At 42.5% G+C, this 24,205-nt stretch overlaps 3 protein-coding genes across 10 annotated transcripts; 1 reads left to right on the top strand and 2 right to left on the bottom strand.

Moving 5' to 3' along the window:
- map3k19 (mitogen-activated protein kinase kinase kinase 19) lies at positions 1-11,404 on the top strand. Of its 4 annotated transcripts, none has more exons than XM_029135872.3 (16): positions 1-160; positions 257-459; positions 534-722; positions 1,598-1,718; positions 2,654-2,817; positions 3,086-3,188; positions 3,784-3,871; positions 4,472-4,588; positions 5,041-5,192; positions 5,286-5,320; positions 5,406-7,316; positions 7,409-7,513; positions 7,591-7,832; positions 7,956-8,208; positions 8,284-8,492; positions 8,587-11,404. In XM_029135872.3, the coding sequence occupies exons 3-16, from the start codon at positions 534-536 to the stop codon at positions 8,714-8,716; spliced, it is 3,819 nt and encodes a 1,272-aa protein (XP_028991705.1). In that variant the 5' UTR covers positions 1-160; positions 257-459; the 3' UTR covers positions 8,717-11,404. The 4 variants fall into 4 exon arrangements, with proteins under 4 accessions (XP_028991705.1, XP_028991706.1, XP_055360793.1 ...); XM_029135873.3 differs by having other exon boundaries at positions 2-160; positions 3,128-3,188; XM_055504818.1 differs by having other exon boundaries at positions 5-160; positions 361-459.
- ccnt2a (cyclin T2a) lies at positions 11,151-19,492 on the bottom strand. Of its 5 annotated transcripts, XM_029135877.3 has the most exons (10): positions 19,293-19,491; positions 18,722-18,803; positions 18,485-18,613; positions 18,122-18,182; positions 17,567-17,629; positions 16,762-16,807; positions 14,660-14,823; positions 14,468-14,538; positions 12,241-13,420; positions 11,151-12,062 (listed from the first exon to the last, which is right to left on the bottom strand). In XM_029135877.3, exons 1-10 carry the CDS (start codon positions 19,472-19,474, stop codon positions 11,989-11,991), a joined length of 2,052 nt encoding a protein of 683 aa, XP_028991710.1. In that variant the 5' UTR covers positions 19,475-19,491; the 3' UTR covers positions 11,151-11,988. The 5 variants fall into 5 exon arrangements, 4 of the variants coding, with proteins under 4 accessions (XP_028991710.1, XP_028991711.1, XP_028991712.1 ...); XM_029135876.3 differs by lacking the exon at positions 11,151-12,062 and having other exon boundaries at positions 12,137-13,420; positions 19,293-19,492; XR_003784113.3 differs by lacking the exons at positions 11,151-12,062; positions 12,241-13,420; positions 14,468-14,538 and having other exon boundaries at positions 14,684-14,823; positions 16,365-16,807; positions 19,293-19,474.
- acmsd (aminocarboxymuconate semialdehyde decarboxylase) lies at positions 19,288-24,192 on the bottom strand. The gene is made up of 10 exons (XM_029135881.3): positions 23,487-24,192; positions 22,749-22,793; positions 22,098-22,194; positions 21,955-22,004; positions 21,633-21,869; positions 21,394-21,487; positions 21,020-21,115; positions 20,702-20,874; positions 20,517-20,615; positions 19,288-20,135 (listed from the first exon to the last, which is right to left on the bottom strand). The coding sequence occupies exons 1-10, from the start codon at positions 23,541-23,543 to the stop codon at positions 20,073-20,075; spliced, it is 1,011 nt and encodes a 336-aa protein (XP_028991714.1). The 5' UTR covers positions 23,544-24,192; the 3' UTR covers positions 19,288-20,072.
- Between the last annotated feature and the right edge of the window lie 13 nt (positions 24,193-24,205).

Below are 24,205 nucleotides of genomic sequence, written 5' to 3'. Positions count from 1 at the left end.
AAGAAGAAAAGCAGGTGAGACACTACAGTGGAGAGTCTGTTTGAATAGATCAAAGGTTAGTTTGTCCGATGTGTGCAGGAGGTCACATATGACATGACTGGACTCATCAGGGAACCTAAACAATGGGAATAAACCAAGTGAAATGACATCACAGCCGTAGGTAAGGATTAAATATATCCAGAAACTTCAGCCATCTTAATGGTTGGAAACCAGAGGGAGATCCGCCCTCAGACTGTATTTTATATTGCGTTCACAGTATGTAAACTGGCATTAATGGACAAGGCAGGATAATCTGTGACTCACCAGCAGTGATAATGTGAGGGAGCAATTCCTGTTAAACAGCCTGCGCTGCCTCTGCAGGGAGCAAAAGATCATTAGGGACCCGCATCACGCTAATGAGGCCAAAGTAACCTGACTCCGAGGCTGCTGAACTGAAAGGAGTTCAGTCGGCTGCAGCCAGTAAGTAAACAGTGACAGTTCCATCAGTTTAAGGCAAAACATGTGGTCTGACTCGTCGCTCGGTGCTGTGAAAGATGGACGGAGGTGAGACAGAGACACGGTGGTGCGATGCTGATGAGGCCATGAAACAAACGCAGGGGCTTTGGGCAGAGATGGAACGGGACGTGGAACCAGCCAAGGAGCTTGAGGTCTCAGACACGGAGGATGTGGAGAACCAAGGACACGCTGACCTTCCAACTGCCTGTCGTGGAGACGTGACTGAGGTGAGTTACAGTATCTGTCACACACACAATGGGCAAAACAGAGTCAGTGCGGCAGCGTTACGGTTTCACTCTGGAAGGTCCTCCAGGTGAACGAGCTAGTCGGAGGATAGAGGAACAGTTGCCTCTCACAGCCAGGAGGTCAGGCTTCAGGTCCAGGATTGTCCTCCCACCACCCAAAGCCTGTGGAGTCTAAGCTGTCCCTAGTTCCATAAGTGCAGGTGTGAGCAGCTGCCTGTGTGTGTGTGGCCCTGTGAACGCCACCTCCTGTTGACTGTGAGCTAGCATAGATGGTATGACCTAAATGTCTTGAAGCTTCTCCCCTGGGGATCCACGTTGAAAACAAGCATCTGACTTGCCGGTAAGACACCGGGCCACGGGGGAGCGGCTCCCCGTCATCGCTGGTGATGTTAAATAGGCCGCGGCACACAAACAAGCACGAGCTTCTTTTAGTGTTTGGGATTTGAAGAGCGAGGCTGATGTGACTGGGGTTGAGCTTGCAGTGCTCCACCTCAGCCGTCCTGGTGTGAGGTTGGTTGTTGAGGCCTCACCAGGCTCCCCAGGCACAGCTGGTGCAGCCTTCCTAGCAGGGAGACGCCTTGCAACACCTCCCATCGAGTGTTAAAGGATTTTTCAGATGAGTAAACAAGTAGTTTTATTTGTGGTATGTATGAACTTCTTGAATCCATTTAGTCCTTTAATAGAAAAACATTATTTAATCATGTATCTTTTGTAATATTGTGAACAACTGTCTGGACTGTAAGACATTAGTGTGTAGTATGTAACTGGAAATGTGCTGCTTCTGATCAGGAGCTTTTCTAACAGTGACTCCAAATAACCAGCACCACTTAATAACATCTGGCACGTGCATGTTTTAGTCTCAAACACCCAGGGAGGATTTGAGTTCTCCAAACAGTGGTGGCGCTGTGTTCCACCATCCTGCTCACCCACTGAAGGAGGAGACCCTTCATATGATGGAGGATGCTTTGAGTCACACAGGTATGAGTGAGGAAGCACTAATTAATCCAACAAAGTGCACACACAGGTTTATTTGTCACTCATTTCTAAGTATGTGTATATTACCCATTGATAGTATGACTGTACAGTGTAATGAGGACCAAAAACACATTCATTTAGTACGGATGCATCTCCTTTTAATTAAAGAGTGAGCAGATAGGTAATGAACAAACCTGAGCATTTTGCAACGCAACAGCTGCATCACAAAGCTGCTTATGATTATACCAGTAGGTACTGTATTAAGATATATAAATTATATATAAAGTAAAAGAAGAATTAATATATTCATCAGCTGGTTTAAAGCTTATCTTTGTATGACTGTGAGTGATGGCTACTCCTAAAGTAACTAAAAACAATCTACTAATGCTGATTTAAAACTGGGGGAAAATGCACATAATCTGGTTTCAGATAATAGCCTTTATACATTCTCGTGTTTCTTGTTTAAGCTATGATCATAATCTGATAATAAACTGATAATATACCGTGTTTCTATGTTTTAGACCAAAAGTGAGTTGCCTGATTATACCAAACTCAGAGCGGTTGCCAGCTGAGCGCCCACAGTGCTCACGTTATCAGCCTCACACTAGTTACTGATTCATCACGTTCTCACTTATTCAGCTGTGTTTAATGCAAAGCAGCATTCGTACACATGCTCAGGCCTCTAAATACTTCCTCCTAATCGTGATTATGCACACACACACACACACACACACACACACACACACACACACACACACACACACACACACACACACACACACACACACACACACACACTGCTGACCAGAGTTCAGAGTTCGTTTATAATCCTGTTTTAAAGTTGCACTCGAAGCCTGTGTTTGTGTGGAAGGGAGCACTGGGTAAAAAATAGAAATCTGAGACAGACAATGGTAATGATAGATTTTCTTGCTGTTCAGGTTCTGCATCCGTGTCACACTTAGCACGTAACAAAAGCCTGCGCCAGGACTTTGACTCGGAATTTGAAGATTCTGATATAGAGTTAGACCCAGATGGCCTTTATCCACATCAGCAGATAGAGTCCACCAGTCAACACTGCTTCCTGATACAAAGCCACACTGAGGTGAGTGAAAGATCACACCACAGAAAAAAAGAATAATGAAAAATGTCCCTCTGTTTCATTGCATCAATATGCCAAAGAAGAATATACGGTTAATGGGGAGGTGTGTGTGTGTGTGTGTGTGTGTGTGTGTGTGTGTGTGTGTGTGTGTGTGTGTGTGTGTGTGTGTGTGTGTGTGTGTGTAGGTGCACAGCAGTAAATCTATGGTGGCCACGTTGTTGTGTTAATTTCCTGGCTTAATTATTTCACTTATGAATTTATACACATGCAGCTCTCATCGCTTCTACAAGACGTTGCCCGGTTTTCTTTCCAGGAAGTGCTTGAGTCACCAGGTTGCGTGACATTATCTGACCATCACAAACGTCTCAGCCAAGGTAAGAACTCCGCGAGCATCTGCTGTTAGTGGATTAATAAACGTGACCGACAGCTGTACTCTTGGTCCAACCTTTCTCTTGGTCAAAACTAAATCTCAATGGATCCACATAAGCTCTTTAAATGGTCAGCATCGAACCCCCCGCCTCTAAAAGGAGGGCGTTGAGGGGGGAATGAGTGGAGGGGAGGGGTCTCAACCACTACCACGACCGCTCAGCTGAGGACCGGTTTCAGTGCTGTTGGGTCATGGTTGAGGATAAGGGAACAAGGAGAACACACGTGGAGCATAGAGCCATTAAAGGCTATTTAGACGTTCTCTAAGTAGATAAAGGAAATATTTGATTCAGAAGAGGAGGATTCAGAAAAAGGTAATGCTTTGGTTTTCTCTATGGTTGATTAGAAATCTGTTTTTATTAATATTCCAATATTAATATGTCACTATTGTCTCTAGTTTTCCATATCAAGCCTCAGGCCATGTCAGGCCATAATTCTAGAGTAACTGTAACCGAAAATGAATGTGTGACAGTCAGAACCCACGGGTTCTAGGATAGCTTCACGCTGTAACTGTGTTTGTGTGTCTTTGTGCGCTTGGGCCAGATAAGGATAACCCTCTCTCCTTCCAAAATGCCATGGAAACACTGAGAGACATCAGGCAAGCCTACCAGGATGCAGAGAGGGGAAGCAGGTGGGTGGGCGAGATGGAAACACACACACACACACACACACACACACACACACACACACACACACACACACACACACACACACACACACCGTGCTGATCACATCTGTTCATACGTAACCACAAACAGTTGAGCACACACATACGTGTCATGCGTTTACAGTCAACACAACCCCCCCATCCGTACTAAGTTGTATGCACATGCTGCCTCTTGCTCCTGCCCCGGCAGTAGAACAGTCTCCTCTCCGGTTACACTCGCAGACCTGTACACAGGCACCTGTCACCGGTCCAGAGGACAACCTGTTCTACCCGTAAAGCCTCCAAACACAAGAGCGCGGGGGGAGAGAGAGGGGGCTCCGGTGAATCAGCTCATTGTCTGTTACGTGGAGCTCTCACACAGAAACAAGTCCAAGCTCTGCACGGAGAATTAAGGTCGCTGAGCAGGTGTCTAATTTCACATCACCGGCTTCCAGATACAGTGATGTTTTGCGTAAAAACATGTATAATGTGGTTAAAAGGCGTCTCTGCCCTAACTATGCGTGCTAACTCCATTAATAGAGCAAAGAACTTTATGGCGTCCCTTTTTCGTCTTTACATCAACAGAGGAGGTTCATCTCTGCCGAGCCTGAGAGACAACAGGAACAGGAGATGGAACCGGGTGGATCCTGCTCCCTTTCTGAGTCCAAGAAGCTCCCATGTGCCAGTGCCCCCCAAACACAGGTACATGGATCAGTAGCATGACTGTGGGCATTCAGTGTCAGTGTTAGTGTCCATACGCACATCATCAAGCATAACGTTTCATATATATAATGTGTAGGAGCTGTATAAAATATCCACATTGCCGTGCATGTGTTACTGAAAAGCCCAGAGGAGTGACTGTGGCCAACATTCAGTGGATGTGAGCCAATGTTTGGAGCTTCAAGGCTTAGAGTTTGGTTACACGTTAACTGCCTTTGCAAACATTTACTGCGGCAAGACTCCCACATGCCCACATCCACACACCCCCACTCCTCACTACACACAGAAGAAGTCAAGCAGCAAGCTTTTTATAAGCACTGCTCTCAATGGCAAATTTTAATAAAACACAAGTAAGAAAGACTAAAATGTTATTGTTTGTCATTTTGGTGTGTTTGAAATCCTCAACCCCTGGTTCTGACATGTATCACTAACAGGCAGAGAACACAAAGCGAGGTCGCTGCGTCTCAGTCCCTCCCTGGCCTTCTGCCCGTCACCGAGTCCGGCCAGCTCAGCCAGTCGGCACCGAGCGTCTTGGAACCACTGTCCTCGGACATTATGCTGCAGGCCAGGGCCCACGTCCAGAGCCGTATGTAAACACACCACAAGAGGACAAACACTGAAACTGACTGCCGGTGATATCGGCATTATTGTTTTATACATAATCTCATTCTGTCTGCAGGGCTGGGTTCTCACAGTGCTGTCAATGACCAAAAGGTCAGATTCACCTTCATCATAATCTACCTTTACTTGTTTCCGCACTATTCGTCCAGTTGTAATGATTGAAGTGTTATTATTACAGGGTCTCCTGTCGGCTTTGCATCCCAGAACCCCCAAGCTATTAGCGCCACTGGACAGGAGGCCAGTGCTGCCAGGACTGAAGCAGAAGGTCCCCTTAAAGCCCATCAGCCCTTTATCCTCTATGACACGGCTGAGGAGAGAGAGGCTGTCCTGGGGCATTAAGGGTGGCAGTGAGGAGAGCGGCTCCAGCAGCAGCAGCACTCAGAGTTCCATGGACATGGAGGATGAGGATGAAGAAGATGATGGGCATATACAGGGGAGTTCAGAAATTGATGTTGGGAATTTGTCCAAAGACAGGCTGCTGAGACGTTTGAAGGACAGGAGCTTCACTGAGACTGATTTGGTCGGAGACACAAAGCTGCATTTTATGGTTCAGTCAGAGACCGAGCACATTCCTCCGCTCCTCAGATCAGCAAGTGAGCTGCTGTGCATTGAAAAGCTTTCAGATTGTGAACATGATGAATCCGCAATTATTAATGATGCAAAACAAGATGGCACTATGGATGATATTAAACACTCTATGAAAATTAATATAGAGGTCACATTAGGGGCCAAGGAGGAAAATCACAATGTGGCCTCCGCTTCAGAGCCTGATGCAGAGATCACACCTGAAAATAGAAGTAAGATTATAAATGAAGAGGCTGAAGACATGAGGGTGCATAAACGGGTACTTGAAAAAGCTAAAGATGCAGTGATGAAACCCAGCACTGCTGTGGCAAAGACTCATCAGCTCATTTCTGCTGCACACGTTGACCTGAAGAGAGGTGAGAGAATGGGGAAAGGCTTAAAGCCAGGCCAAAGCAAGGAGAGAAGGAACAGCGAAAACTGTGAACTGAGAGCAAAGAATCCAAATAATCAGGATCGAAGCCTCGTAGGTCAGAACAAGTCCAAAAGAAACCGGACGTTCTCTGCAGAAGTCAAAGATAAAGTCAAGGCCAAAGCTGCACCATCGCCTGGAAAAAAGGCCATTTATCATCCACAGAAAACAAGAGCTCAACAGCACATAGCGCATAGTGCCTGTCACTCAAAGAGCCTCAGTGCAGCAGCCACAGCCAGGTCCAAATCTGCCGCGGACTTCATCACCTACACGGACATGTTTCAGCAGATACAGAGCGGAGACGAGGGGCCGGCCATCTATGAGATGTTTGCAGGTCCGCTCTATGACAACCTCCGGGTCTCCAGCAGCTGTGAGAGAACGCGTGGACCAGCGTCCTGCGAGCCGCTGTCTCGCAGGACTCAGCGGACGCACAAACTCAAACACAGGCCCCTGAAACAACCTGCGAGCAAGAGGAGAAGCCCCAAGGAGACGACAGTGGTTCCGCCTAAACATAAAGCAAAACGCGCGTCTTCTACAGCAACGCCTCGCGTCACATCTCTATTAAGGACTGGCTCTAGTAATGAGAACCATTTGCCCAAACTAGACACAGAGTTAGTTCCTTCTAAGCACATCCAGCTCTGTAGTGATAACTCTCGAGAAAACCCTGAAGATCATACGTTATCTACCATAGAGGAGGCACTTTCGAAATATGGCTTTGACACATTAAAATCAGATGAAAAACCGCTGACTAGGCCGAAAACCGACAGTCACACCCACACGAAAATACAGGAAACACCTCGGAATTTATCAACAAACCTAAACAGAACAGTTCCTGAATCAGTGTTACATCAAAGCCAACTGATGATCAACACCTGGACGTCTAGCAGCTGCAACACCATCATGTCACCAGTGTATCAGAGGTTTCTGGATGAGGCGGGTGATGGGCCACTGACGGATGACCTGCTGCAATGTCTGGCGGAGGAGCTGATCTCACTGGATGAAAGGGACGTCTCCATAACCCCACACTCTGATGCCCTGAAATCAAGCAAACAGAATTCAAACAGAGAAGGTTCAGGATGGGATGAGGTTCCTGAGGTAAACGAAATAATCGCACTGTGAATGTATGGCCACATATTCATTATATATTCATATTAACACGTTGGATCACCTGTTGTATCTGCCTGCAGGTTGCGTCAGGAGACAATATTGTTAGACTCGGCTCTGGTTTGGATGTAGATGACACCATCACGTGGACAAAGGGTGAAGTGCTCGGCCGAGGAGCCTACGGCACAGTACGTATGCAAATAAGCCAAGTCTTGAAACGTGGCAAGCGGCCTAATACGCGAAGCTAAAGCTGCCTTCTCCCCAGGTCTACTGTGGCCTAACCAGCCAGGGGCAGCTGATCGCCGTGAAGCAGGTCAGTCTGGACGCCTCCGACCCTGCTGCTGCTGCACAGAGGGAGTACAACCGCTTGCAGGAGGAGGTGGAGCTTCTTAAAGCTCTGAGACACGCCAACATCGTGGGCTTCCTGGGAACCTCGCTTCATCAGCACGTGGTCTCCATCTTTATGGAGTACATCCCAGGAGGATCCATTGCTAGCATCCTTCACAGGTGAGGCTCCTTTGGAATGGGCACAGCTGCACGTTTGTTGGAAAGCCAGACCATGAGAGTGCTTCAAATGTATCAAAGTGCCATTTTAGGGCTTTTATGGAATTCTTTTGGAAATGCTCTCAGGTTTGGCCCTCTGCCAGAGCGAGTCCTGGCTCTGTACACGCACCAGATCGTGGAAGGGGTGGCCTACCTGCACCTCAACAGAGTGATTCATCGTGACTTGAAAGGAAACAATGTCATGCTGATGCCCACTGGCGTCATCAAGCTCATAGACTTCGGGTGTGCGCGACGTCTCAGCTGCCTGAACCACACCGCTGGCGGCAGCGGAGACCTGCTGAGGTCTGTCCACGGCACCCCGTACTGGATGGCACCAGAGGTGAATGCGGAATCCATTTAAGGGCTTCTGATGTTAATTGCGCTGGTCTGTAACGTGGCCCGTTTCACCTCTCAGGTCATCAGCGAGACAGGCTACGGCAGGAAGTCGGATATTTGGAGTGTGGGATGCACAGTGTTTGAGATGGCCACAGGGAAGCCACCGTTGGCAAACATGGACAAGATGGCCGCCATGTTCTACATTGGGGCTAAGCGAGGTCTGATGCCCTCCCTGCCAGACGGATTCTCGGAAAACGCTAAAGATTTTGTAAAAACCTGTTTGACAAGGTGAGTTCCGATCTTTTTGTCTTGTTGAGTATACGTTACTAATGAACACGGCAGGTACAAAGTGGCCTAACTGGGACTTCTCTCACATTTCCAGTAACCAGAGGCTACGACCATCTGCAGGTCAGCTGCTGAAACATTCATTTATCTCCAAACACGACGGTGCAGGAAACTCCTGGGAAACCCATAAAAAGAACCGCTGCAGTCACTCAGGACGGTGCTGCTAAGTCTCGCTGACACAGCTTGAAGTGATTGTTCAAATTAGCTCTTGACCTTAATAGAATCTATAAAATGTGAAGCTTTGTGCCAGACTACTGCTACCACCTCTGGGTATTATTTTTTAGACTTAGTAATGTGCCAATGTTATAAATTCACCAATTTATGATTAGGTTTGTGTTGTTTGGAACATTTAAGGTTTTAATGGCATTTCTGTCATGTACAGATATAGTGAACTAGCATCTGCATTAGACTGGAGTTTGCCTACACTATAGAATAATACAGGTGCTGGTCATATAATTAGAATATCATTAAAAGGGTTATTTACTAAAAGTGAAACTTGTATATTATGTATTCATATGTAGAGCTCAGAAAATTTGAATTTTTAATACCAATACAAAGGATTTTTAGAAATCGTGGCCAACTGAAAAGTATGAGCATATACAGCACTCATTACTTACTTGGGCTCCTTTTGCCTGAATCACTGTATCAATGCGGCGTGGCACTGCTCAGGTGTTATGAGCCCAGGTTGATCCGGTAGTGGTCTTCAGCTCTTTTACATTGTTGGGTCTGGTATATCTTCCTCTTCATAATACCCCACAGTATGGGATTAAGGTCAGAGGAGTTTCATGGCCAATTAAGAACATGGATACCATGTTCCTTAGCTTTAGCACTGTGTGCAGGTGCCAAGTCCTGATGGAAAATGAAAGCTGCTTCTTCATGAAGCTGGTCATCAGCAGGGAGCATGAAGTGCTCTCAAATTTCCTGGTAAACGGCTGCTTTGGCCTTTGACTTCAGAAAACACAGTGGACCACCAGCAGATGACATGGCACTAAACCATCACTGACTGCGGAAACTTTACATGGGACCTCAAGCAATATGGATTCTGTGCCTCTCCTCTATTCCTCCAGACTCTGGGACCCTGATTTTCAAAGGAAATTTATCAGAAAACACAGGTTTGGGGCACTTAGCAACAGTCCAGTCACAAGTGACACAAGGAATGCGACTGCTGAAACCCATGTCTTGCATACATCTGTGAATAGTTGTTCTTGAAGCTCTGACTCCAGCTGCTGGCCCCTCTGTGAATCCCTAACCCAGACACATATGTGAATGGGTTTTGTTTCACAATCATCTCCAGGATGCAGTTATCCCTATTGTTTGTACACTTTCTACCACATCTTTCGCTTCCCTCGCTATTAATGTGCTTGGACACAGAGCTCTGAACAGCCAGCCTCCTTTCCAATGACTTTTTGAGCCTTGCCCTCTTTGTGCAAGGCGTCTGTGGACAACTTTAAAGTCAGCAGTCTTTCCTATGATTGTGTAGCCTACAATAAAGTAGACTGAGAGACCATTTAAGGGCCTTTGCAGGTGTTTTGAGTTAAATAGCTGTAAATAGTTTTCAATATTCTAATTACAATTCTAAATGTGGGTTTTTCATTAGTTGTCAGTTATAATCATAATTAAAATAAAAATATTTGAAATATATTAGTGTGTAATGAATAAATATATAGAAGTTTCACCTTCACTGAATGGAATTAGTGAAATAAATCAACTTTGATATGATATTCTAATCACCAGCACCTGTACACTGAGCAATAATCTAATAAAATGACATCAACAATGAGCATTTACATTATGTCATGGTGACGACATTTTTTGTTTATTTATGATACTGAATTGTAAAAAAACAAGATGTAAAGAGTGGCTCATGCTCATCTGTCCACAACCATTGTTGTTCCGTGTGCCCAACTGTAAAACCTTCAATAGGGGTCCAAAACAATCCGGCTTTCAATCCCATTACATATGCAAAAAATAAAATATGAGCAACCCAGTTAGAGAGAACTGGGTCACGGCTTCAGAAATGAAAAATGTCTATTTAAAGTGATAAAATGAATTTTTTTGGAGTGCAATACAACTAAATAGAAACGTGATCAGTTGAGTGATATAACCTATCAAGCACTTCACGTGCAAATACTTCAGGTTTCTGACATATGCAGGAAATCATCTTGCATATGGCTGATTGGTCTCTGAACTGGTGCGTTACCAGTTTTGAAAGAGCAAACAATTTAAAAAAAACTGTAACAGTACCTTGTTAACATGCTGATTAATGTGTGCATCTCCCTTTGAGTTCAATGTCCAGTTTAGAAAAAAAATCTTTTGTACATCAAAAATTAAAAAGCATTATGTAAACTTGACAAGCAAACTATTAATGTCCCTGTGAGTTTTTTTAGGCACTACCTTTCGCATCCGGCTTTAGGTCTGCTTAGAGGGCAAAAATAGTTTTTGGTACATATTGCATTACTAATGGTCTTGTTAGATGGGCCCCTTTAGTTAAAAAGGACATCAATTAATATTTCCTGTGATGAAAATGCACAATACAGGAACCTCTAAGAATCAAACCACTGGTATGATGCAATCATTCATCCAATGATTAACAAATAATAGTTCAACAAAATAAGAGTCTTTTATAGGTATTATAGTTATCTTGTTATACTTACAAGCAGCTCCAAACCTGAGTAGTCATAGTTTTTTTTTTAAACATACAAAAACGTATGTACATTTATCTCCACTTCCTGTAAACAGTAAGTAAGCTTTCTCCTTTAAATCCCTTTGATGATTGAAACATGCAAATCATACACACTGTACTGAAGTATAAAATGAAATCAGGATAAGGAAGTAATTAAGGAGATGAAATTTAACACCTAAAAGAAAACTACATCCATCCACGATATTAAATGGAATGCCAGCTAATATAACGAACTGTTTCGCAGCTGGCCTATTGGCCTCGTCCATACAATGGCTGAAATGTCACTCAAATTAGTTTTAAAACAGAAAAAGAAGCAGGAAACGAAGTGGACTTTGTCCTCCATGCCTTCATGGTACTTCAATTCATTTTCCCATAATGAGATCTGAAAAGAGTGCAGAGAGCATGTCGCCCTGTTGAAACAAAGACACTCAACCCATTCCCATCACATACACACAGCCACATTTGCACATTCCTAAACCAATTTGAGAAGGAAGGAGAACCAGCAGCTATTCAAACTAACGGAAAAACAAGGCTAAGCATCACAGCCCAGCGATGCGACTGTCAGGAAGCAATTTTTCAGTCCAACACTACTTTTCATATTTTTGCAAGTATGTTTTTCTGCCTTTCAGTAAAGGGTTCATCATCACAAAGGAGTTGTCCCAGGGCACTTAACAAGGAGGTTAGCACAGTCTCAGTGTCTCAAGGGCGAGTAGTTTGCCATTTCCATGTGCTGGCCATGGCTGCAGACCAGTGGAGTCAGTGTCTCTGCTCTCCCACTTCATGTGGTGACTCGCTAGGAGAAGGGTACTGCTGAGAGGCCCGCAGCCCACCTGGGTGTGACAGGGGGGAGGAGGAGAAATAAGAACAAGGAGGAGGAGGGAGGGAGGGAGGGAGGGAGGGAGGGAGGGAGGCAAGGAGGTTAGCCAAAGAGCTGCAAGTCAGATGAGACACACTGCAGTACAGGGGAGGAGCAAAGAGAAAAACAGGGGGAAGAAAAAGATGAAGTACCTGGAGCACCAGAGCCAACCTTGGCGATTTTGTTCACTTTAGAGCAGGAAGTAGAGGATGAGGAAGGAGGATGGTGGTTGTGGCTGGCATCAGGGTACACCCTCTTGCGTGATGAGGACAGAGAGGTGGATCCAGGGGGAACAAGCGCTGTCCCTTCCATGCTGGCCAGACCCGGATGAAGCCGGAGGAGGCCTCCTCCAACGGGACCCTGCAGTCCTCCTCGACCATTGCCGCTGTGTGCGAGAGGCTGACTGTGCTTGTGGTGGCGATGGAGGCTGTGCTCCGCTCCACGATGTTTCTCCTTGCCAATTAGGGGGCTGGAATGTTTATTCTTGTTGTTGTTTGCGGCGATGCCCTCATCAGACGAACTGTGATGCTCTGATGATCCAACTTTTATCTTCATCTTAAGCTCATCTTTGCTCTGCTGCCCACATTTATCCGGCTGGGTGGTGCCACCAGACCCAGGAACAGCCATGCGTAGTTTCAGTGAGCCTTTGTCCCGTTTGTCACTCTGATAGCGTCTGTCTTGTGTTGATGCTGAGGAAGAGACTTTGAGTTTCATTGGAGAGACTGTGCTGCTGCCTCCACTTCCAACTGCATGGGGTGTTTGGTGTGGTTGTGAATGCTTTCTATTGTCCACCTGGCTCATTGACAATGGTGCATAGATAGAAGAGGAGGAAGACAACATTTCCCCCTTCACATCACAGTCCATTACTCCACCATGCTGCTCTTGCCTGTGTTTCTCACCAGAGACAACCAGCTCTGTAGAATGTTTATCTCTGTATTTCTCCAGAGACAGTTTCTGGGCTAGAGAAGGCTGTAGGGGGGCCTGGTGCCTGCCTTCTCCACTCTCACCCTGTAAAGACAAAATCTGCTCTTGGTGAGGGATGCTGAGGACATCCTGTTTAACAGAGTACCCTGCTTGGCTCTGGTTGCCCTGGGGCCACTCACTGTGGCTAGGTTGATTATATGTGCTGGCCAAGTTGTCCAAAGACAGGGGTGCACCTGCAGAATGGCCAGGCACAGCAACGGTGAAGGAAGCACTAGTTTTAGGAAAACTTGGGTTGGATGAGGAAAGTCCAGGAAGTGAGGCATCGCCTTGAAGCATCGAAGGTCCAGGAAACGGGCTATCCATTAACTGGTTACTGTCAGTCTTGGGCTTTTTGGCAGCTTGTGTTGCCTAGAGGGTGTAAGAACATGCAAGGCTGTCAGGGTTTGTTACTGTATTTTCCGGACTATAAGCTACTACTTTTTTCTCAAGCTTTGAACCCTGGGTCCTAAAAAACGGTGCGGCTAATTTATTGATTTTTTCAATCAGCTTACAAGCTTTATGCTGCCGAACACAAACGGCCAAGTTGTGTGCACCGTGCCGATCCAACTGAAAGTTGTTGACGCTTGCGTGGTGTATGCGCCCTTAGTCATTTTCATTAGTTAGCGTTGAAACTATTCAGCGTGCTCTTGCAACTGGCGTTATGTTATAGCTTTTTTTTATGTGTGATTGACCTACTGGCCGCTCCAACGGAGCGTATTCTTCATTCAGCTCGGCGGCAGCTTCGTCGAAGATTGTAAGACAAAGTAATTGCAAGGCAGTTTAATTCTGAAACTAAAGACGATGACTTTAGTGGGTTTAATATGCAGAAGGCAGCGGTAGATAGTGATCAATTACTTGTGGTACGCTGATGTACTTGCAGTATTTACATAATTAAAAGTTACACATTTTCTGTAACGTCTTCCTCTGTAAATAAACTGTAAATATCTCACTCATGCAGCTTATTAACTGGTGCGGCCAATATATTGAAAAAAATGTTTGTTTTTTTTTCCATTAAAAGACTAGTGGGTGCGGCTTGAAGTCGGGTGCGCTCCATAGCCCGGAAAATACATTAGTTAAAATAGGGCTTTCTAAAAAAAAAAATCTTAAAAGTCAGTGGTAAGAATTATACAGAGATCGACATTTTTTTGGTAAAGGACCTCTGACGCCCAGACCATCATAAATTGGAAAGAGCCCTTTGAAAAGTGATTAGATCCCATAGGAATTTTGTCATAGCGTTACATTTTTCAATTTAAATTACTAACAAACTGAAAAGTGAAGAACACATAACAGACTTAAGATACTGGATTTTTTCCAGATCTGTATCTTTGTATTTAACCTTTTTGGAGAAGAAAAATGAAAAAAAAAAAAAAAAAAATTTAGTTTTACACACACAAAGACACGTATATATTCTCCTACCCGCCAGTTGCGTATCCTCTTTAGGCGACTTGGCGTCTTCTCTAAAATCTGCAGAAATTCATGGGTCAAATCTGCAGGGATAGAGCATCACACAATGATTTTTGCTGGTACACAATGCAACAGTGCTTCTTTAAAACATAATAGCAACAGGTTGACTAAATGCAATATGAATCATAATTTTTTTCAACTTACCATCGAGCAACTCGAGAGTGACAGAACTGTCTACATACTCCCACCAATGTTTCCCATCAGTGGAAACTGGGATCTCCCAGTTGGACCACTTGCATGCCAGGTGGATGCACACGCAGGCGATCACTGTGGGTTTGTACTGGAGGCAGAACGTTGTGAGGTGTAGACTGCATAATGCATTAGCATATGCACAATTAATTGTGTGTGTGTGTGTGTGTGTGTGTGTGTGTGTGTGTGTGTGTGTGTGTGTGTGTGTGTGTGTGTGTGTGTGTGTGTGTGTGAATATTCAAGGTGGTATAGGCATGTGAGTAATTTCAATAGGAGCCAGTTGCAATTGGTCCCACATATGGAGAAAAGAAGGGGGGAAAGAAACACAAAGGAGCAGACAGATTTAATTTACTGTTTTGGTTATTTAGCAAAACAGAAAGAAAATCATCATGGATCTAATAATGTTATAGCTTCTCTAATTAAACAAAAATAAAAAGACATCTAATGAATTGCTTTGTTTAACATCAAGGCCAACTCGTGCTTACAAGTAAGTAATGAAGTGTTGGAAGCGTGAAACAATTGGCATGTAGCCACAAAAAACAGTGATCCCTGAGGCCATCCAAAAGACAGGTGATAAGCGGGCTTGCTCTAACGAAAGGTCTGTCTGTATGAATGACTGTGTTAAGAAAAAAATCAAGCCAGTGGACCCTCTCTATTGACAAATGTAAATTAATCATGCTGTCAGTGCAATGGGTATACTGTGTGTGTAATAAAAGAGAGCCTACTTAAATTAAACCATTATAAATTCACCAATGACTAGGGGATAAAAAACAATGCATGCAAAACCGTTATACAAGACAATTAAGAGAATGAAGGGTAATGTAAGTATGTTACAGTAAGACAGAATATATCACCCACTTAAATGAACCTCAATATAGACAAATGGCTACCATCCATTATCAATGCTAAACTATCATATTAGTCATTCACCGTCAAAGGCTTTAGTTATGCGTTTATATAAGGTTAATTCATAAAAGCTGTGTACTGTATTTAACAACACCTTACTGACACCTTGTGTCAGCATGCAACTGTAAAATAAAAAGAAATAGTGCTAACTTTCAAATACTACACTTTAGGATGGTAACCTAGTGTGGGAGACGAGCAATGTCTGGATCCTGAACTGTCTCAATGACGTTAAAAAACACTTTCACATTCACATTAAAATAGAAAAGCACTGGGCTGATGCCCTTATCCCAAAAAACCCTTACAAATGTTACGAGTGTAAAACTTCTTAGTAACTGTCAATAGCTAAAATATTAAAAGAATAAGCATCCAGACATTGTCACGTTATTTGACGTAGTTGACAACAAACACAATATAAATTATTTTCCACTGTCAACAACTTTAGACAAACCCTTTAAGGACCAAGATTTTTACCTAAAATGTTTTCAAATTTAAGAATAAATAAAAATCACATCAGCTTATGTATATTACACATTCTCTAGGTCCTTAATGGGTCACCTTTAGGTCTTTTATATGAGATATATGAATGTAAGAATGTTGTAGAGCTGCAACAAAATCAGCATTTGAACATAACTAAATATTTAAAGCCAACTAATATGCTAATATACCTTTGCTAAAAGGTATCTAAGGAAATAATGCATTCTGAACAAATGAAAGTAAAAAAAGAAAATTTAAAAAATGATTCTACGGTACTTACCAGAAGAACCTCTACGAGAAATGTTTACATCTGTGAAATCTTTAGCTGCTATTCAGGCTACCAAAGTGTCTTTCTCTTTTAGAATTATGCACTTTTTCTCAACCGAACAAACATGTGGGTTTCAAGCGCACCACTACACTTCACATTTTGCATTCAACCCATCTGTGCCAACACATGGTCCCTTGTACAATACACCGCACTGCGTCTGGGGCCGGTAACGCTACAAGCCACCCTGTCCCACTTCCTTTGAACAAGGAAGGGGAGCTGAGGGAAGAAGGCAAGCATCCCAATAGCCACCAGCGCAAGTAGGGCCCGTTGGACACTGAAAGGGTACCCTGCATTAGAGGAAGCTATGGTGTGCAGTCAAAGTGCAACAAAGGAGGGGCAGGATAACAACCTGTTGGTAGCCATGAAATAGGAAGTCTGTGCCAGATCCTTGCTTGCTGTAGAAGACGAATTGAGAAAAACACAAGGAAAGAACAATAAGTAATTTTGCAAGCCAAAAGTTTTATATCATTACTGTTTTTGTCAATTTGCAGTACAACGATTAATTCAAGGCCAAGAATACAAACTGGTAATTGATATCTCTCCAGCCTAAAAGCAGAGTTTGGAAGATTATCCAATTTTTTACAAAAAGGTTTTAAGCATTTTTAATAATAATAAAAAAGAATTATTCCCAGCATTATAAAAAATAAAAACTAATAAATGTTTAAACGCTTAAAACGTCTTAAACTGTTGTTGACTATGACTTTTGGAAAGTATCATGTATCTACATAGTATGTTCCAAAAAGCACAGTCAAGTACATAAGTAACCAGGTTACAATTAAGCAGGTGATTGTGAATGAGTTAACTTGGACTTGTAAAAGTTAATTCCAAATTTGGTTGTGTGTATACATGACAAAGAAATCAGTCAGGGAAACCATTTGAGTAACAAAGGAAATTAGGTTTCTTTTTACACTTAGCCTGACTAAAAACCTAGGGATTCCTAGAAAAATGAGCTTAAGCAAAAACATCTACTGTAACCTGATTACTTTTCTGACTTAGACATGGCAACATAAGTGTCAATTATAGCATTAGTCATAGAATAAAAGCATATACAAGTGTAACCTTAAATCAGCAATACTTTTAACCCCCCTCCCCACCCAACTGAGGTGGGACAGAGAAGAGCAGAGGGCACAAAGAGCAAAGAAGGAAGCCTCTACCTCGCACTAGCTGGGAACATTTGACCACATCAGTGTGTGGGTGATCAATAGTAATTTCAAAGCCTGGAACAAAATACATGACAGGTGAGTTAAACACAAACACAATTGAGAGGTGACATGTCATTTTTTGTTATACAAATCTAGGGCTCAAAAGATGGTCAACTGTTTAGAGGTTTAATGGGTAGAAATTAAATAATTCTGTCCATTTTATTTGTTTACATTAATGGGAATTTTTGTACAGAATACATTATCCTTTGTGTTTACATGACGTCAAAGAATTCAGCTGACATTTATATTTCTCAGTGCCGAAAGCAAAAATTACCTTTATTTTAATCCTACATTATAGGGCCGCCATGAATAAATGACATGTCACCTTTATTTGATTTATTGAAAATAGGAACAAGACACCCACAGTGTAGCTGATACTGAACAGGCTGTGATAAATAAATTTAGCAGTGCTCATTAGCAGTAATCCTTTAATGATAATAAGCCAATGATAATTATAAACAAAGCACTGTCTCGCTCAAATCATCCGCTCCAGTCACCACTACTTACCGAGGGTCTGCAGCACTATGGATTCAAGTATCACCAGCTCTTGAGCTTGCTGGAGGTATGCCTGAAGTTTGATAGAGTCATTACAACACATGTAATAAGTCTATTAATTTAACCTCCCTAACGATTCACTTTAAACGGCCACAACTCCAAAAAGAGGCTCATTTTATCATAAGCCTTTTTTAGGTGTTTTATACACACCAACAGTAGGCCAGATGAATAAAAGATCCCTTTTAAAGGCAATATGGCACAGCCTGTTAAACACACTACAGTTGCAATTAATGATGACTGTGAAAACTTAAGGTAGGCGTAGAGAGAGAAAAGAAACCTTCAATCGCACAAACACAAAGAGCTTTCTTCACTCACATTACTTTTTGTGTCTAGAGGTGTTTCTTGAGGATTTAGGCAAGCATGTGCAACTTTGATCACATGTTCGAGCTTCCGAGGTTGCTCTTCCACCTTTGCAGCCAAGAATAGGGTGGTTGGAGAAATTATCTGTATCAAAACATTGACAAAATTAAATGCATGAACAAACTACCTTAATAACTATCTCAGTACTACTTTGTTACAGATGAAGGGAACGTTACGTAACAAGATACTTACGTTTCTGTGGAATTTTGTGAAAGAGTGATGCATGTAAAATCTATGCATGTAAACAATAGCTGTATTTATTGTTAATTGAGAGCTGGAAGGCAGGTCAAGAAAAACTGAACTTGTTCGTCACGTTATGAAAGAATCGTTACAACTGTTAGCGGGCGCCATTAATTTACGATTTCAATCTATAATTATTCAAATGCTAAACTGATGTTAAGGTGAATAATGATGCCAATTCCCTTTACGATTAAGTTGATATAGCAGCTGCGAACTAGTCTCGTGTGTACTGGTTGCCAATTCTTCAGTTAGCCTTTAAGCTAACGTTAGACAACGTTACAATGCTAACGTAAGCGTTAGCCGCATTAGCATTGCGCTTAACATAAAAGTACGACTTTGTAGCGTCAATGATTGTCATAACGTGAAACAGAATATAAAAAATAAAGCATGTAAGTGGAAAATTTTGAAACATGTAACCTGCCTTCAGCTGCTTCTATAAAATTAGCTAACAGTACGGGCCCGCTAACAGTTAGCGCCATGTCTACTTATTCTGACCGAAGGATAAGTTGTTTACAAAGGATACACATTTAGTCTCTGGCCCATGTCTTGGACCAGATTTGCCGCTTGCTGGCGGTAGGAGAGCTCCCGGTCCGGTTCGACTCCACAACGACGGGACGGCGTGCTTTCGAGCTGCTCCCGGGTGAAAAACCATTTCGACGAAGACCCCCGGCACGCCGCCATTGCACTCCAAGGTTCACTCAGCATCGACAAAGAGGAAGTGACGTGGTTGCGCAGGAAGTCAAGGCTTCTTGGCCGACGGAAACGTGGCGCATGCATTTCAAAATATAATTACTGTATTCAGTCAAACTTTGCACTAAAGGCTTGTACTGTACATTTGTTTGTTAATATAAAACGCGTCTGTCGGAATGAATAGCAATTAAGAAACAATAATGAGCTACCAAGTAATATTTATAAGTAATATTTAATATTTAGTGTTTTAGTAACTAATTGATCTTGTAGTAGTCTTAGTAATCTTTGGTTGAACGCATATTACACTGTTGTTTATACCATATCTGCGATGATTTTTTTCATTAAGTACAGTAGTAAATGCACACGAATAACTTTACTTCTAAATCCATTTATTTTTAAGAAAAAAATCACCCCTTGTTAATCACTTTAACATCTACTATTAACAAATTAAAATCCAGTTTGAGCACTGTATGTTATTTATATTTTAACTTATATTCTATATCACATCACAATAGACCATATATTTTATCAAATTGTGTTAAAAACAGTCAATCTTCAAAGTGTGTACATTTGAATATAGCTGTTGTATGGCATCACTGAGGTTTTTTTAGTTTTATTCAAATTGTTCTCTTTTCAGGCCCAAAAATTCCAGTGCATTTCCAGCAAACAATTTATCCTGGAAAACAAAGAAAATGCACATCATATTTTTACATCATATCACAGCATAATAACATCATCAGATAATTTAACTGGTGTAGGCACCCTTTTGACATTCATTTAAAGCACCATTCTCTGTGATGCAGGATTATAATGTTCTAGAGCAGAATATTGGTGGTACAATTCTGTGCATTGTGTTTCTTCTGACAGGCCCTGGTTATGTGTTATACGTTGGTCAGCTGTATCATTGACACCAGCTGGGTAAAATGCAACGTTTTCTGCTGTCCATCACAATATTAATCCACAGGTCATTTTTGCACCGTTGCCGATTGGTCCATAGTGTTTATAAAAGCTGCAGTATCTATACTGGCTACATAAAAGAAAACTAAAATGTTTTCACCTTTAGTGTGTCATCAAAATCATCCATTGACTCAATCAGTGATCCAGGCTGCAGCTCACCCAATGGGAATGGATAATCAGTCCCCAGCATCACTTTATCCTGAAAGAAGAATGAATACACTTGTGAGTGTCCATGTGAACATGTAAGTTCTTTCTGAATACAACATGTTGTAAACACAGCCTCACCTTTCCAATAACATCAATGAGCAACTTCAATGCGATGGGATCGTGAACTAGTGAGTCAGTGTAGAAAGAACCAAGATATTTCCGGGGACTGAACTTGTTATGGACTGCACAGAGGTCAGGTCGAACCGTGTGACCATGTTCAATTCTACCAACAGTGAACGGAAATGAGCCACCTGTAAACATGAATACAAGGTCAACAACACAGCATCTTACAACTAACAATGAAAAGAAACCTTTGAAGTTGATTTCTTAATGCTTATCGTACTGAGTTTTTCGAGGAACTACATTTAAAATGTGCAGTCAATGCCTCGTCTGTACCTCCATGAGCAAAGCACACTTTCAGTTTTGGAAATCTCTCAAAGATGCCTCCAAATATCATAGAGCAAATAGCGATGGTCGTCTCTGCTGGCATTCCTATATCATAAACAAAGATCTAATATTCGTTTTCACTGTTAAATATAATGTATATAATGTAATATAGGATTAATGGGTTAAATTAGGTGATACTCATAATGTAACAAATAAAACGTGGAAAACCAAAAAAAACAGTCATTTGTGATAATTATATTATATTTATTTTTAATTAAACATTTGTAATAATTAAACATGAATTAGTTCCAGGTACTGTAGAAAAAAGTAGTTTGAGGAGAGATACTGTACATCAGGAGAATAATCAGATGTATCTCCCTCACCTACCAGCCAGGGCAGCCAATACTTAGCCATCCTCCCATCTGTCTGCATGTCCCATGGGTGGACAAATATGGAGCAGCCCAGCTCCTCAGCTGCCTGCGCAAATGATAACACAACAAGGTCATTATAATCCAGTGCCACAACTACGAAGCAATGTCACTTTGCTCATTAATCCACCCAATGAAGTGTAAACATTGCCATAAAAATAAACAAGCGTATGCAGTTGTCCACAGGGTCTCACAGCATAGAAAGCGAAGAGTTCAGGGGCGTTGAGGTCCCAGTTGTTGATATGTGAGCCAATCTGCACCCCAGGGAAGCCGAGCTCCTTCACACATCGCCTCATCTCTACGATGGCCAAGTCGGGAGCCTGCATGGGCAGCGTTCCCAGGCCCACAAACCTCTTGGGGTGGCTCTGCACCGTCTGGGCCAAATTGTCATTTAAAAGGACGCAGAGATCCAGTGTGTCATGGGGCTTGGCCTGTAATTCCGACGTGTGAATGAGCAAAATTCTTTCTGTGTTCGAATAAAATAATCAATACTTGACCAGCTCATGAGAAAATTACCCAGTAGGAGAACATCACAGGAACAGTGGAGAGGGCTTGAACTGTTACTCCTGAAGGATGCAAACAACAACACGAGCAGTCGATTTGTGGGTGCTAATGAAAAAAAAATTGTTTTAAAATACAGTCTTTCATTTCTGCTGTACCATGCTGATCCATGTCTCGTATGCGTGTGTTTGGATCCCAGCAGTTTTCATTAACCACGCGAAACACGTTCCCATCCTTCATCATCTTTGCTTCCCCCTGGAACACAACATGAACACCTGTCACACATACAGATGATATGATAAATGAAATGTCTGCTGGCCTGTGACACCTCTTCATCTATTACATTTGGTTCATTTAGTTATTAGGAGCATAACTATAACGATTTTATATTTTTAATTAAGTATTTTGTGTCTCAGGAGGTTGCTGTCTGGGATTTTATATGAATTTATGTCAAATTAATGACCAACAGGGGGCAGCAGAGGATTGGCTCATACTCCATGTCTTGTAAACATTATTGAACAACTCCCATTGCCTTGGCAAAAAATATTGATTTATTATTATTGATTATTAATGTAATATTTTGATTCTTTATGTGTACATGTGTTACACAATATTCATCAGCAGTTGGTTGATCACAAATGCTCCAAAAAGTAGCATCATCTACACAGTTGTCATGTTTGAAGTGAATTGCTCTGCTGATGCAGAAGCACCTCGCTGACTTGTGCAGCTGCTCACATAACCAGCACCAGTCCAACAGAACCAGGATGGGGCATGGGAGGGAGAGACAAACGTGGGTTTTAGTGACTCACCTTGCATACATGGTGGAGCTGGACAAATCCACCATATCCATACCTCTGAAACACACAAAGAACCATTCATTCTTTTTAGTCTTCATATTTTATGTATATTATTTTGTAATTTTCATCCTCCCTCCCTTGTTTTCATCTTCGACTTTCAACTTCATCCTAGTCAATCCACCCCAGCATCCTAAATGTCATCTGAGCTGGTTGAAGCTTTAGCATACAGATGAAGACGGACATGATTTCTGTGAGATATTCCTGCAGATCACCAGGTCTGTGGGTCTGACACTGCACAGACATTATAATCTTTCCAAAACTGTGGTTGTAGTTGTATTCAATGTTTGTTTTGCTGTAACTACATCAACATAACTGGTATTCAAAGCACATTGTTGTTTCACATGTACCACACAGTGCGACTGTCCAGCACTAAATGTGGGAAATCATTAGCTAAGGCCGGGCCTCCACGGTGACTAAGACCTATGAGCAGGAGCAGACAGAGCAAGGCCAGAGCTGCCTATCGATTAAAGTTTAACCATCCATGGAGAAGACAGATTTGTGGAATGAGCTGTTACACCCCGGGTGACAGTTCAATTGGAAAAACGCCGTACATTTTGTTTTAGTGGCATCTAAAAGCACTGCATTCAAGTGGAGGCTCTGTCTGTCATTCAGACAGCAGCGTAGAGTTCAATTCTGAACCACGGCCAACACAGCTGAAGCTCCAGTCTGTTATCACACACCGGTACCTACCTGCTTCAAATCAGGCCACTCCTTGGGTAAAATATGATTATGAATGTCAACCTTCATCCTTATGATGTTGTTTGCTTCTGGGATAATCTGCTGCAGGCGAACACGTCCAGTGAATGCGTGGGAGAGCAACAACCTGACGCCCCGCCCTCGGCCAGAAACCAATGACCGACAGGTGAATGACTGCTCTTGTCATTTATTACCTTTAAAGCAAGCATTCAGTAATCATTAATATACAGTATTGCCTCAATCTTTGAGGTCCATCTTACAGTACATATACACAGATTAATACTATAAACTAACATTTCTGTAGAGCTGTAATGCTGAATGTGAACATTTGATTTTGCCTTTCGATTAAAACTATCATCTTTGAATTCGTGTCTTCTATCGTAGTCTTACTGATATTTTATCAATCTCATTCCTTCATTTAAATTTAGTAGTTAATGCGAACTTGTGCTATGGCTCCCCCTGGTGGTCAATTGATGGACGCTAATTATTAGTCAGCAGACGCGGTTGAGAATTCAGTGAGAAGACAAAGTAGGAAAAGGCTTAATCTTCAGAATTTGAACCAACTCATTGGTGTTGAGCTCGTGATCGTTGAAGCTTCGCGCCTCTAAAACTGCGTCCCCGCTTTGCGTCACGCGGTGCCTCATTAAAAACAGTTGCAGCGTTCATCATAAACTAACACATACACGGTGTAATATACTTGCTCCCGCAGACAG

The sequence above is a fragment of the Betta splendens genome, chromosome 21 (genome assembly GCF_900634795.4).
Source record: "Betta splendens chromosome 21, fBetSpl5.4, whole genome shotgun sequence".
Lineage (NCBI taxonomy): Eukaryota > Metazoa > Chordata > Actinopteri > Anabantiformes > Osphronemidae > Betta > Betta splendens.
This window is presented reverse-complemented; position numbering and strand designations above follow the sequence as displayed.